This window comes from Staurois parvus, unplaced genomic scaffold, assembly GCF_062004578.1.
Source record: "Staurois parvus isolate SC_StPar_1 unplaced genomic scaffold, SC_StPar_1.0 ptg000394l, whole genome shotgun sequence".
Lineage (NCBI taxonomy): Eukaryota > Metazoa > Chordata > Amphibia > Anura > Ranidae > Staurois > Staurois parvus.
Window position 1 is genome coordinate 2,340,038 of NW_028318190.1, and position 14,261 is coordinate 2,354,298.

Below are 14,261 nucleotides of genomic sequence, written 5' to 3' on the forward strand. Positions count from 1 at the left end.
GCTTCCATGGGAAAGTGCTGTGGGAGAAGCAGAATCTGTTGCTTGAAGCCAGGTTTCTATAATTGCTGGTAGGTTAAGGCAGTGGGAGACAAAAAGATAATGGACAGAGGTGAGCTTAGTACAGACAGAGCGGGAATTCCAGAGTGCATAAGAAAAAGGGAGGGTGGCATACAGATTGAAATTAAATTGGGAGGATTGCAGCTATTCCTGGAGGAAGGAGGGTGCCTGGTGTGAGGGTGAGATACTGGAGGACCAGGGTTCAGGGAGATATCCCCAGAGGTTAGGAGAAGGAGGGTGAGGAAAGTAAGATGGGAACAGGATGTATGAACATGCCTTCCTGTCCTGGTGTTTGGGTCAGCAGGTGAGTTAAGTATTAGGAGGAGGTAATGAGAGTAGGAGATGGTAGAAGTGAGCACAATATGTATAAGCTTGGGGTGGAGCAGAGGGGAAAAAAAAAAAAAAGATTTTGAGAACAGAGGATACAAATATGAAAAGGAGTAATAGGGGCATATTAAAAGGCAGATGGAGTGGGAATCAGACTTGTAGGAGATGTTTTGCTTGCAGTCCATCCAGAGTGCAGTAGAGTTCTTTAATGTATCTTCTTGCTGCTTATACTGCTATGTTCAACTGCTGTTTTGCACTGCAGCAGACAATCCGCTTCTGTGACCTCCCCCACAAGCTAGTCTAAATTTATAGGGAGATAATCAAATGAGAAAACCTTCTCCACCCCAATTAGGAACTGATAAGGAACACATGAATTGGGGGGGATTGGTCAAAGTCAGAGCAGCCACAGGCCAGTGTCATAAAAGATGATTGATTCTCTGATCACAGTCAGTGCATAGCAGTGAGACAGTTTAACCCCTTCACGGCCAAGGGTAAAACAAATCTAAATCCCTAAGCACAATTCTGCAATGTTGACATGTGATAGTAACACCGTACATATCACCATAACTACTTTGTGCATCCAGGTGGCTTATGCCTTGATTTTTTCAGGACAAACTGGGCTTTCATTTGGTGGTAAATGGTAATGGATAGCTCCTGATTTTTTTTTTGTACTATCAAAGGAAATCTAGCCCAAAATAGTAAAAAAAAAAATCATTTTTATTTAGCTGTGTGTTTCTTGTTACAACTATTACCTACCACCAAAGAACAACCCAAAATAAATTCTCCAGCTCTTGATGATCGCAGCGATACCATATATAGGTATGTTATTTGTACCTGTAGTACAGCTCGGAAACAATAGTGCATATTTTTTTTTCTACCTAAAACACACTGAGACTAACACCAATTTTTTTTTTTAAATCCAGACCTTTGACCCTGACCCAAACACTAACCCAGGCACTGAACTAGATCACCTTGATCTAGGTATGTTTCTTTAATATTTATGTTTTTTTTGTTTTTTTTTTACAAACATTTTTTTTCTCTCTATGCCAGGAGTTCGAGAGATACAATGTATCGCTCTTCTCCATTCATAGAGAGAAAAAAAAATGTTTGTTAAAAAAAAAAAACCAGGCTGGGCTGTACAGTGACTGATCACTGTGTTAGCCAATCAGAGGCTATTACAGCGATCATGTTACCCAGAATCAGGGGTCTCGATCGTTAGAGCGGGACCCAGGGCTCTCAGTGACACCGCGGTGCTCTCCCAGCACAAAGATAGGTACGCAAATATGCCCTACTCAAACTCACCAACGACCTATCCGCCAAAACTAATGGCCACTATTCAGTGCTCCTGCTCCTCGACCTCTCTGCGGCTTTTGACACGGTTGACCACCCCCTCCTCCTCAAAAAAACTACACTCTCTTGGCCTCAGAGACTCCGCTCTCTTCCTATCTATCACAGCACTCCTTCAGTGTTACCTTAACGCTGCCACCTCCTCTTCACTCCCCCTCTCGGTTGGGGTCCCTCAAGGTTCTGTCCTCGGGCCCCTTCTCTTCTCCATCTTCACTTCCTCCCTTGGCCAATTGATATATTCTCATGACTTCAACTACCATCTCTATGCCAACGACACGCAAATCTCTCTACCCCTCACCTCACCCCTTCAGTCTCCGTCCGTATCACAAGCCTACTGAGCGACATATCGGATTGGATGTCACTCCACTTCCTCAAACTAAATCTTTCCAAAACTGAGCCCCTTGTTTTCCCCCAGCCCGCACCCCTCCCGACTTCTCCATCAAGACCAACAACACTGCCAACAGTCCCACCCCTCAAGCCAGAGTACTAGGTGTCATCCTAGACTCCAATCTGTCCATCCAGCCCCAATCGCTAACAAACTCATGTAGACTTCACCTCCGCAACATCTCCAAAATACAACCGTTCCTAACCCCGGAAACCGCTAAGCAACTCATTCATTCCCTTATTATATCACGCCTCAACTACTGTAACTCCCTCCTCATCGGCTTACCTCACCACAGGCTATCCACGCTTCAGTCTATCTTGAATGCTGCAGCCAGACTCATCCACCTTACTAACCGCTCCGTGTCTGCCACCCCCCTCTGCCAGTCCCTCCACTGGCTCCCAATTGCCCAACGGATAAAATTTAAACCGCTAACACGGACATATAAAGCTGTTCATAATACTGCCCCAAACTACATCACCAATCTTGTCTCCAAATACCACCCAAAACATACTCTCCACTCCTCACAAGACCTCCTACTCTCTAGCTCTCTGGTCTCCTCCCCCCATGCTCATCTCCAGGGTTTCCCCCATCCTCTGGAACTCCCGACCCCAATCCATCAGACTATCACCTACTCTGCTCATCTTTAGGCGCACTCTGAAAACCTCTCTCCTGAGGGAAGCCTACCCCGCCCTCAGCTAATTACTGAACTCCTCCACTCTTCCTACCACTCCATCCCCCACAGCCATTTCCTCCTGTACCACTATGCCCTCCCTCCCAGATTGTAAGCTCCAAGGAGCAGGGCCCACGAACCCCTCGTGTATTGAATTGTATTGTTACTGTACTGTCTCCCACCATAATGTAAAGCGCTGAGCAAACAGTCGGCGCTATATAAATCCTGTATAATAATAATTAAAAAAAATAAATATGCGACCCCACGGAAAAAAGCCCAGTTCTGTGAGGCCGCATATTTGTGTGACGTCAGCATCAAGGGGTTAAGGTGGAGATGAGACAGCAGCATTTACCTATGAAAAAGAGGACATGATCAGGGGGCTGTGTTCAACTGCTGTTTCGCACTTCAGCAGGAAATGCGCTCACACAGGATAATGGTGTGTGGGGGGTGTGTGTCCAAAAATGGATGAGACCTGATGTACTGAAGGCCTATCTCATTTCTTGAAGCCCCAAAAAAAAAACAAAACAAACAAAAAACACACCAGGACAGTACAATTACCCCCAAAAATTCCCCTTTTTGGAAAGCAGACAGTTCAAGGCATTTAGTAAGAGGCATGGTGAGTTTTTTTACATAATTTGTCACAATTTTTTAAAAGATGAAGAAATTAAGCTATTTTTTTTTTTTTTTTTTACACACTCTCACAGGTGCAGTACAGTGTCCTCATATGACTGGTGTAGGGGTAATCAGGGATATTGACAAGTGAAAATATGTAGTAAAATAAAATTTTTTTTTTTTATTCAATTTTTAAACAGCAGGATGAATGGCTACAAAAAAAAGTTGGCAGTATGACAAAGCCAGCATCAGGAAGAACAGGTATTGTGATCACTAATGGAGAGGAGCAGAAAGAAAAAAAAAAGGATACTGGGTAGGAAAAAGGACACTATAGTTTTGTGGATATGATCAGCAATCATCTGACTGCAAGATCACATTCAAAAAGCTGTGCAGGGGAGCCATATTTAAAGAAAAAGAAAAAAAAAAAAAAAGTAAAACCATACACATGTTCAGTACTATAAGGAGTGGCTGAAAAGTTCTCGGCTGGCCAAGGAGGAAATGAGCTACAGCAACGAAATTTGCCTGCTATTCTACATATTCTCCCCTAAGTTCAACACACTTAGCACATTGTCTCTCCAATTTCTTTTAACACTTCCTAATAAAAATTATTTTGTCTGCTCTGTTGCTGCTATCACCCATGAACCCATCGGAAATGTCTGTCCTTTCAGTGTCTTTTTAAGGTTAGGAAATAGGTAACAGACAGAGCCATAGGTTTTCTTTGTTATAAAATTACCTTTCTAGTTGAACCTGTAACAACAAAGAGTGGGCTTTATCATCAACATTGGAGCAGTTAGAGCTTGTAATGGCTAAAATCTTTGTGCAACTTGACTAGGGGCAGAATGTTTTTTCTCCCCCAACAAAAGTGAAGGACCCCTAAAAGCAAACGCTTTAATAAATATACCAAAATAAATATAAACACATTAATATAAATGTTACAGTAGTAAATCAGATACATTGTGTATATACAATATATACAAAATAGTCACACAAAATTACTGCAATACTGCAAAAATCCACAGAGCTGGGCCTCAAATTCAAGACTTACTCAAGACTTGTGTATCCCCAGAGCCTCTACAGTATGTCTTTGAAACTGTGTGAATGCAAATGTTCATTGTGACCGATGTATTAAGTTCATGAAGTTTTAGACACTTAAAAGTCAAGGATTTCTGTTAATTGTTCATTTGCTCATTACAATACTTCATAGAAGTTGAGGGCATACGTCGCAGCAGTGTGTCTCCAGTATCCTCTTCTTTTGGCGCATCATAAATTGTGGAAATGAAATACTTTGGTTTTTTTGGTGCCGAGTTGAATGTTGATAGTTTTTCTCCATGATACCTGTGAAAAAAAACCACAGGACAATTACATTTATATTTACAATCCATTCATACCTATACTACAGTAAAGAACTGGTCTCAAAATAAATACCTGTGTGAGAAGGCTTACTGCAAGGAGGCAAATCTATTGACCTAAGCACAATACTAATTACAGGACATTAATTTTTATGTGACGCTGAATAGGCTCAGTTTTACTGCCTGGTAACTGGAATGTGGCATGGAATCATGGAATTAGTCTTCTCCCATAGGGGTTTGTGACAGATTCTTTTCATTTGCTGTTGCTGAATCAACCACTTTTTGACACTAGTTAGCTTTCTCCCTCAGAGTTAAATTGGCACCCAATGTTCCTTTTGCTGCCAGGTCCTTGTGTTGATGCAATACCTCCAAGATCTTGTCTTCTAGTGCTCTGGCTTCAAGACTCACTTCCAAAAATTACCTTTTACACTTTATACCTTTGAAACACCCTTGCACTTTTAAGTATTTAGCCCAGGGTGGATAAAAAAAAAATCAATGATTTTTTAAAAAAAAATTATGATTTTAAAAAAAAAAAATTAAAAAAAAAGTCAGATTTTTTTTATTTAAATCGGATGCTTTTTGAAGAAAATATATTACCATCCAAAGGTTATTTCATCATGAAATAAAGATTTGTTTTTTAATTATGTAGAATAAGGCTGTATATGTTTAATTTTTTTGGTAAATAAATTCCATTAATCCATTCACAATGTCATGCTCTTCCAGAGGTTTTTGTAAGATTATTGGGCAGTTTCTCTGCCTACAAGATATTATCACAGATGTTTGGTTTACTTTGCAGTTATCAAAACTGAATTTGACTCAGCGGAGATCACATGCCTCTTCTTCACAGCAAAAATGTTATGACATGAACAGAGTTAACCACTTGAGCCCCAGAGGATTTACCCCCCTTAATGACCAGGCCTTTTTTTGCTGTTTGGCGCTGCACTAATTCAAATGATAATTGTGCGGTCATGCAATGCTGTACCCAAACAAAATTTACATCCTTTTTTTCACACAAATAGAGCTTTCTTTTGGTGGTATTTGATCACCTGTGCGCTTTTTATTTTTTGCGCTATAAACAAAAAAACCACAAAAATTTTGAAAAAAAACAATATTTTCTACTTTCAGCTATAAAAAATATATCGTAAACTCAAAGTTAGTCATAAATTTAAGCCAAAATGTATTCTGCTACATGTTTTTGGTAAAAAAAATCCCAATAAGTGTATATTGATTGCTTTGTGTGAAATTTATAGCGTCTACAAACTATGGTATAGATACTGTAATTTATGCCTTTTTTTGCTATACAGCGCTGCACTAACTCAAATGATAATTGCGCGGTCATGCAATGCTGCACCCAAACGAAAATTACGTCCTTTTTTTCACACAAATAGAGCTTTCTTTTGGTGGTATTTGATCACCTGTGCGCTTTTTATTTTTTGCGCTATAAACAAAAAAACCACGAAAATTTTGAAAAAAAACAATATTTCTACTTTCAGCTATAAAAAATATATCGTAAACTCAAAGTTAGTCATAAATTTAAGCCAAAATGTATTCTGCAAGCGGGCAAACTGGCGCTATCTAGGAGGGGCGCTAACACTATCGGAAGTCACCAGTGACACTAATACATTGATCAGTAAAAATCTGTTCACTGTAATCAATGACACTGGTGACAGGGCAGTGAAGGGGTTAACTGGGGGGGGGGGAGGGGGGCGATCAAGGGGTTAAATGGGATTTATGGTGCACTAGCGGGCAAACTGGCGCTATCTGGGAGGGGCGCTAACACTATCGGAAGTCGCCAGCGACACTGATACAGTGATCAGTAAAAATTGGTTCACTGATCAGTGACACTGGTAACAGGGCAGTGAAGGGGTTAACTGGGGGGCCGATCAAGGGGTTAAATGGGATTACTGGTGTACTGGCGGGCAATCTGGCGCTATCTGGGAGGGGCGCTAACACTATCGGAAGTCGCCAGCGACACTGATCAGTAAAAATCGCTTCACTGATCAGCGACACTGGTGACAGGGCAGTGAAGGGTTAACGGGGGGGGAGAGGGGGGGGGGCGATCAGAGGGTTAAATGTGTCCTAGAGTGTTCTAACTGTAGTGTAGTGCTTGTGTACTCACTTTTTGGATGTCTTCTTCTCTGTCTGGAACGGAATGTGTCCAGGCAGAGAAGAATGACATCATATCCTGCCCTGTGTGTATGTCAACACAGGACAGGATAGGACAGGGACCGATCATGTGATTTCAGCCAGAAATCACTGGCTGAAATCTAATGATTGATCCCTCCTGGATCAAATCGTGTCACCCGCGGGTCGGCGGGAGCGCGCGCCCCCTGCCAGCGAAAGTGTCGGGAGCGCGGAACCCATTTTTAAACGTGGTTTTACGCTCCACTGCCGCCCTGCACACGTATATACACAGTGGCAGGGCGGCAAGCGGTTAAGAAAAAGACCTTAATCCTAACTTCTACAAACCTATGAATACAGAATCAACCCCTTCAGTGCTAAGTTTCAAGAAGTTCAGTGAATAGAATAGAAACAATATTTTCCTGATTGTTTGGAGTGGAATAGATCTGCACAAGAAGAAAGAGAAACTAAGTGTGAGGAGGAAGGGGCTGACAATCTACGTTTCTTAAAATATATATATTTTGTTTAGCCAAATTAGTTACCAAACATGGATGCTTGTTTAAGCAAATAACATATGCTGGAATGTTATTGTTTCAGTTGAATAAATCTATTTAAATTGTTATTAAGGTAATGATTATTTTTCTCCTTCCTAAGTACAACAGAAAAGTTATCCAAATATGAATGATTAACCTAATAAACTGGGGATAAAAAACTAATATGAAAAGTTATTCTAAACATCTTCATCTACTTGCATATTAAAGTTATACCAGCAAGAATTAGTCTTTATGTAGAAAACTAGGATTTAAATCAAGCCTTATTGACTAGTGATTTAAATCATGAATTAAATCGTGATTTAAATCAGTTTGATTTAAATCAAATCCACCCTGATTTAGCCCAAACATAATTAATTTATATTTTTATGTTGTACAGTCTGCCTGAGTAAAAGGAGGTCCTTACTTTTTATAACCATGAGCCCTTTGGTAGGAGGAAACGCTTCAGTGAGATGCATGGTTCTGCATAGCTAATATCAGTATACCCTACACAACAGCTTTGATATGATTTTTGACCCAGGAGGGTAAAACAGATTGCAGGAACAACCTATTAAATATTAGAATGGATGAGCAGTTGACTATACAGGTTTTGTATTCCTATGGTGTATTGACAAATTCTTACTGGGTTATCATTTGCAAGATTGCTTGTGCAGTTCCATGTTGAAATATATAGAATATTTGCTGAAGATCTGGTATAGTGTTTGGTCTAGAAATAAAGGGAAAATCTCTGAAAATTACATCTGAAAAGTAAAATGCTGTCTCTAAGTATGGATGTTTGAAAAGGATATTATAAGCTTTGCCTTCTTTTATTTTTTTTTTTAAATAAATGTAAGGTGGACATATGAGTTAGTAGATTCCATTTGTCCACTGGATGTACAGTATATTTATATATGTCAGTCACGCAGGAACAATGTGATTTTAAATGTCTGCTGATATTTGCAGTGGCAAAATAACTGTTATGTTACTTTTGTATGTAGTGGTAAATTGATTACGTCCCACCTTGGTTATCTCTATTTCCAAGAAGGGGTTATGATGATGAGAGTCTAAAGATATGGGAACTGATCCAGCTGGGAACTACTAACTAGATATCTAAAGAAAAGTCCAAACTGACTTCCTTTGGCATTTGTATATCTGCAATTTAGCATAAAAGCTTCACTACCTAACAACTGTTAAGAGGGAACCTGTAGTCGTCACCAAATTTTTCTTCTACTTTCCAATGCAGAAAAATTAGTAACATGAAAAAGACTCCTGCTGAAGCAAGAAACAGTAAATCTTCAAGGCAGTGATACAAAGAGATAAATGTTAGTGGGTAGAGCTCACTGCTGGCATGTATTGGGGTTTAATAATACAATATACATTCAGATAGCACACTTTCTTAAAGAAAAGTTAGTTATACATACAGTAAATAAGTGGACTAATCTATGAAATGGAAATTAAAAAAACAAAAAATCCACATGACGTTGTAATTCATTTTAAATCTAAAACCATTCTAATCTTCTAAGACTCAAGAAATTCAATAAACAATGTCAACTTGGAAGCATCCTGTAATTTCTTGCATTAAGATACAAGTAAAATTTTAGGCATCTTCTGCAACAGAAATGTAATTTTCGGAAAGATACCCCTCAAGGGTTAAATTGCTTCTACAGGGAAGCCAACACTGCAATTTTCCTCATTGGAATGCCAAAAGTGCACCAGGTAGTAATAATGAGTACCCATCCCCTATTCAGGAATCAGTCTTGCAAGGACATAGTGGAACAAATTTTTCTTCAGAACATAAACAGGTGGGACTCTGCTACAAAGTTTGGCTAAATCCTTGCAATGTTCACAGAGGTATTTTTCTCTACAAAAGTGGAATTACAGTTAAAGAGATAAAACAAAAGGTTTATTATAAAATTATGGAACATTAAGGTTATATAAACAAAGACTGTTTATGTATTTTGTGAACATACCCTAAGCCTCGCTTGCATTTTGGATTCTGTCCTTCATTATCCAAGGCCTCTGGTATTCCTAAACCTCTAGCACCAAGTCCTGTTCCCTCCATCCAGCCATGACGCTCCAAGACCCTTCGTCCAACTCCCTGTAAAAAAGAAGAGAATAAGCTAAAAAATTAGTGGGAAAATTGGAGGGTGTGTGTAATTTCATTCAAACAGTACAAACATATATATCACTATCTACTAAACCACATGGGTGATTATTCAAGTGCACCTATGGCCAAAAAAAAAAAAAAAACCAAGTTACACTTACGGTAACGTCTTTTCCAGGAGTCTTTCAGGCCAGCACTCTGAGAGACCTCGGCTCCTCCCCATCTGAGGAAACACCTCCACCTACAATAAAAAAGCTCCACTCCCCTCTGACCTCAGTTCTCCAAGCATCCTCCGGTCACCTGGGGAGACACAATGCGAGACAACATAATCACAATAAGCCATCTTCACATAACCAATATCAACCGTGGGTGGGAAACCGGTGCTGGCCTGAAAGACTCCTGGAAAAGACGTTACCGTAAGTGTAACTTGGTTTTTCCCCTACCGTCTTTCAGGCCAGCACTCTGAGAGGATAAGCGAGTACTCACCCTTCGGGCGGGCTAACTGCTTGCAAGACCTTACGACCAAAGTCCTGCTCCTGCACCGAGACCAGGTCCAGTCTGTAATGCTTGGCAAATGTGTCATAGTTGGACCATGTTGCCGCTCTGCAAATCTGCCCTGGGGAAACCCCTGCTAAACTCTGCCTGGGTAGCCGCCACTGCTCGGGTGGACTGTGCCTTGATACCCTCCGGGACCTCCAGGCCTTCTGCCTGATACGCTCCTGCAATCGCCAGCCACAGCCAGCTGGCCAGCGTCCTAGACGCCTTCTTGCCTCTTCTAGCCCCTTAAAAAAAAACAAAAAGGGATTCGGTGCTTCTGAACTCCCTAGATTTCTCTAGATACTGGAGAACGCACCTTCTTACATCCAAACAATGATACCTCTCCTGATCTACCCCCACTGGGTCAGGAAAAAACGAGGGAAGGACAATGTCCTGTTCCCTCTGGAAACTCCGAGCTACCTTCGGAATGAAGGACGGGTCCGGTCTGAAAACGATTCTGTCCGAAAAAATACGGAGATAAGGTGTTCTGATCGAGAGGGCCTCCATCTCACACACCCTCCTCGCCGTGGTAATCGCCACCAGAAAAGCCGTTTTAATGGTGAGCTCACTTATCGGGCAGGACTCCAGGGGCTCGAACGGAGCCCTAGTCATCCCCCCGAGCACCTTGGCCAAATCCCACACCGGAAACGGTCTGGACCTCGGAGGCCTCTGCCTCACCAGAGCTTTGAAAAACCTACTCACCAACGCCTCCCTGGCCAGGGGCGTCTCTAGGAACACACTGAGGGCCGAGACCTGGCCCTTGAGCGTGCTGACAGACAATCCTTTGTCCGCTCCTGCCTGCAGGAATTCCAACACGGAAACCAAACTATGGGTTGCCACTGCTGTCCGATCACACCAGGCTGTAAAGCAACCCCAGACCCTACCATAAATGGCCTGGGTCTCCTCCTTCCTACTGGCCAGTAATGTCGCCACTACCTTAGGCGAGAACCCCTTTTCTAAGAGGAGCTGCTGCTCAGAAACCAGGCCGTTAACCGCAATCTTCCCACGCTGGGGCAAAGAACCGGCCCCTGTGTTAACAAATCCTCTCTTGGTGGCAGCTCCCAGGGTGGACGAGAGGCCAAACTTTTTAGGGTCGCAAACCACGCCTGCCGTGGCCAGAAGGGAGCTATCAGGATTAACGAGGTCCCCTCTGTCCTGAATTTCCTCAGGACCAGGGGGAGCAAAGGAACCGGGGGGAAGGCGCAACAAAGCCGGTAGTCCCACCTCTGACCTAATGCGTCCACCGCTCTGGACCCGTCCCAGCGGGATAGAGAGAAGAAATTTGGGACCTTGTTGTTCCTTCCGGAGGCAAAAAGGTCCACATCCGGGGATCCCCACTTCCGCACAATCTCCTGAAAGACATCGGGGTTCAAGGTCCATTCCGACTCCCTGAGCCGAGTCCTGCTCAGGAAGTCTGCCTTCTGGTTCAGCTCCCCTTTTAAGTGTATCGCAGACAGGGACGCCAAGTTCACCTCTGCCCAGGACAACAGTGTCGCCGCTAAGGCTCCGAGGGCCTTGCTCCTTGTCCCTCCCTGCCTGTTTATATAAGCCACTGCCGTGGCATTGTCCGTTAGGACACGCACGTGCTGGCCCCTGACCCACACCTGGAAGGAGTGCAGAGCCTCCCACACTGCCCTCAATTCCTTCCAATTCGAGGATTTGCCCTTCTGCCCTAAGGACCATTCCCCCTGATTCACCAAATTTCCCAGTTGGGCTCCCCAGCCCCTGGCATCCGTAGTGACCTCCGTGGATATCGGAAAGCACCACAACAGCCCCTGAGTTATACTGGACGATCTCCTCCACCACCATAGAGACCTTTTCACACTGGGGGGAACCAGGACCCTGCATTCTAGGGAGTGACTCCTCCTGTCCCAAACCCTCAGGATCCACAACTGGAGGGGACGCATATGCAGACCTGCCCACTGAACTGCCGGAATGGACGCTGTCAGTAATCCCAGTACCGACATAGCCTGTCTTATGGATATCGACCTGCTCCCCTGCAGTAATCTGACCCCGGCTTCCAACTTGGTGACTTTTTCCAAAGTCAGGCTGGTCTTTTGGTCTACCGAGTCTAGAGTGTAGCCCAAGTAAATCACCTTCTGAGAAGGCACCAGGCAGGACTTCTCTAGATTCAAAATCCACCCCAAGCTTTCTAGATGGCCCCTCACTATAACCAGGTCTTGCCGTAAGTGAGCCTCTGAATCCGCGAAGAGCAGCAAATCGTCCAGATAGGCCACCACTGAAATCCCCCTTAAGCGAATAGAAATCAGTGCCTACGACAGAAACTTGGTGAATACTCTTGGCGAGGAGGAAAGGCCGAATGGAAGAGCCCTGAACTGCCAGTGTCGAATTCCTTCCTCCCCCCCCATTGCCAACCTGAGGAACCTCTGAGAGGCTTCCGCCACGGGTACGTGTAGGTAGGCGTCCTTCAAGTCTATGGATGCCATGAATGCACCTGGTGGGATTAGGGACCCGATTGTAAAAATGGAGTCCATGCGGAACCTCCGGTAACGCACTGATTTGTTCAAGGGTTTCAGGTTCAAAATCAGTCTGAACGCCCCAGACGGCTTTTGAACCACAAACACATGGGAATAAACTCCCTTCCCTCGCTCCGCTACTGGAACCCTGGAGATGACCCCCTGGGACTCTAGAATCTCTAAAGCGCCCACCAGAGCCGCATCTTTTATCGGATCCCTTGGACGGGTCGTCACCAGAAAAGTCTCGGGTGGCGGCCTTAGAAACTCTAACCGGTAACCCCTTCGGATGACATCCAAAATGAAGGGGCTGGTGACCACGGCTTCCCACTGTGGGAGGAACGCCGCCAATCTTCCCCCCACAGGAGGAACCAAGTCACCTTGGTTTTTGGGGCTGCTCAGAAGGGCGAAAAATTGCTCCCCCTCTTCCCCTACCTCTCTGTCCAGCCGACCTACCCTGACCAGGCGGTCGCAGGCTCAGCCTCTTTGCCGGGCGGGCCTTCCGTGTCCCCCCCTCCTGCATTTTCCTCTTGAGGGGGAAGGACTTCTTCCTATCAGCTGTCCGGTCCAATAATTCCTCCAACCCCGGGCCGAACAGACAGTCTCCTGTGAGGGGGATGCCGCATAACCTAATTTTTGAAGTGATGTCCCCCTGCCATGTTTTTAGCCACAGCGCCCTTCTGGCTGAATTGGTCAGGGCAGCAGACCTGGCCCCCAATCTCACCGACTCTGCGGAAGCGTCCGCAATATACCCCACTCCTTGCAAAAGGGTCTCAAAAGAGGACAAGATTTTTTCCTTGGGAGAGTCTGCCACAATATGGGCCTGTAATTGCGTAAGCCAATACTCTAAGTTTCTGGCTACCACTGTCATAGCCATGGCCGGCTTCAGGTTGTACAGGGTCGAGTCCCAGGCCTTCCTAAGGAGAGACTCCGCCCTTCTGTCCAATAAGTCTGGTAAGACCCCCATGTCCTCAAACGCTAGGTCAGTTCTCCTGGTCGTTTGGGAAAAGGCCGCGTCAAGCCTAGGGCTCTTGTTCCAGACCGCCTCCGGGTCTTCCGAAAACGGAAACCTCCTTCTCAACGCTTTTGAGAAGAACGGCTTCCTTTCCGGGTCCTGCCACTCCTTCTTAATCGTGTCCACCAAAATGTCATGCACAGGAAATATTCTGTGCTGGTGCTCCTCCAACCCCTGATACATTTGGTCGTGGAGAGATAAGGCCTTAACCTCCTCCTTAATGTCCAGGGTTTCGTATATAGCCCCCAGGAGCTCATCAACCTCCTCTAGAGTCAACTTGTACCGGGAGGGGCCCCTTCCTTCCTCCGAGGGACCCTCCCCCGCTGATTCCTCCTCAGACTGGGAGTCCCCCACTGGTTCCTCCCCGGTCATAAGGGGTTCCCGACGACTCACCGAAGCCACCTGGGGGGGGGGGGGGGGGGAAGTGTAGGTAATGGGAGGGCAAACCTCTCCATGAGGGACTTGAAGGAGTCGAAGGTGGTAGCCAACTCCTTCACTGACCTGGCTAGGTCCCCCTGTTCCGGCTTCTCCTCCCTCACCAACCCCTGTATACATGGGCCACAAAGAACCTTTCGCCAAGATTCCTTCAAAACCTCCTTACAGGAAGGGCATCTCCGCTTGGGCTCCTGGTGCCTAAGTTTAGCTCGGGCCTTGCCCTGAAAGACACAAAAGAAAGGAGGGAGGAGGGAAGCCCAATCAGTCCAACACTAAACACCCCCCCCCCCCGCTCCTT

The 14,261-nt window shown here is 44.6% G+C and overlaps 2 protein-coding genes across 2 annotated transcripts in view; both read right to left on the bottom strand.

Annotated features, from left to right (window-relative positions):
* Positions 1 to 3,554: 3,554 nt before the first annotated feature.
* GPATCH3 (G-patch domain containing 3) overlaps positions 3,555 to 14,261 on the bottom strand; it is a 37,664-nt gene continuing 26,957 nt past the window's right edge. Inside the window, exons 5-6 of the mRNA XM_089686234.1 lie at positions 9,369 to 9,496; positions 3,555 to 4,733 (exon numbers count right to left, since the gene is read on the bottom strand). Of these exons, the coding sequence (XP_089542360.1) occupies positions 4,568 to 4,733; positions 9,369 to 9,496 (294 nt within the window). The 3' untranslated portion in view covers positions 3,555 to 4,567. The remainder of the gene's footprint in view (positions 4,734 to 9,368; positions 9,497 to 14,261) is intronic.
* Positions 12,883 to 14,229, bottom strand: LOC149455398 (uncharacterized). Its single transcript, XM_089686237.1, has one exon. It carries the CDS (start codon positions 14,081 to 14,083, stop codon positions 12,890 to 12,892), a length of 1,194 nt encoding a protein of 397 aa, XP_089542363.1. The 5' UTR covers positions 14,084 to 14,229; the 3' UTR covers positions 12,883 to 12,889.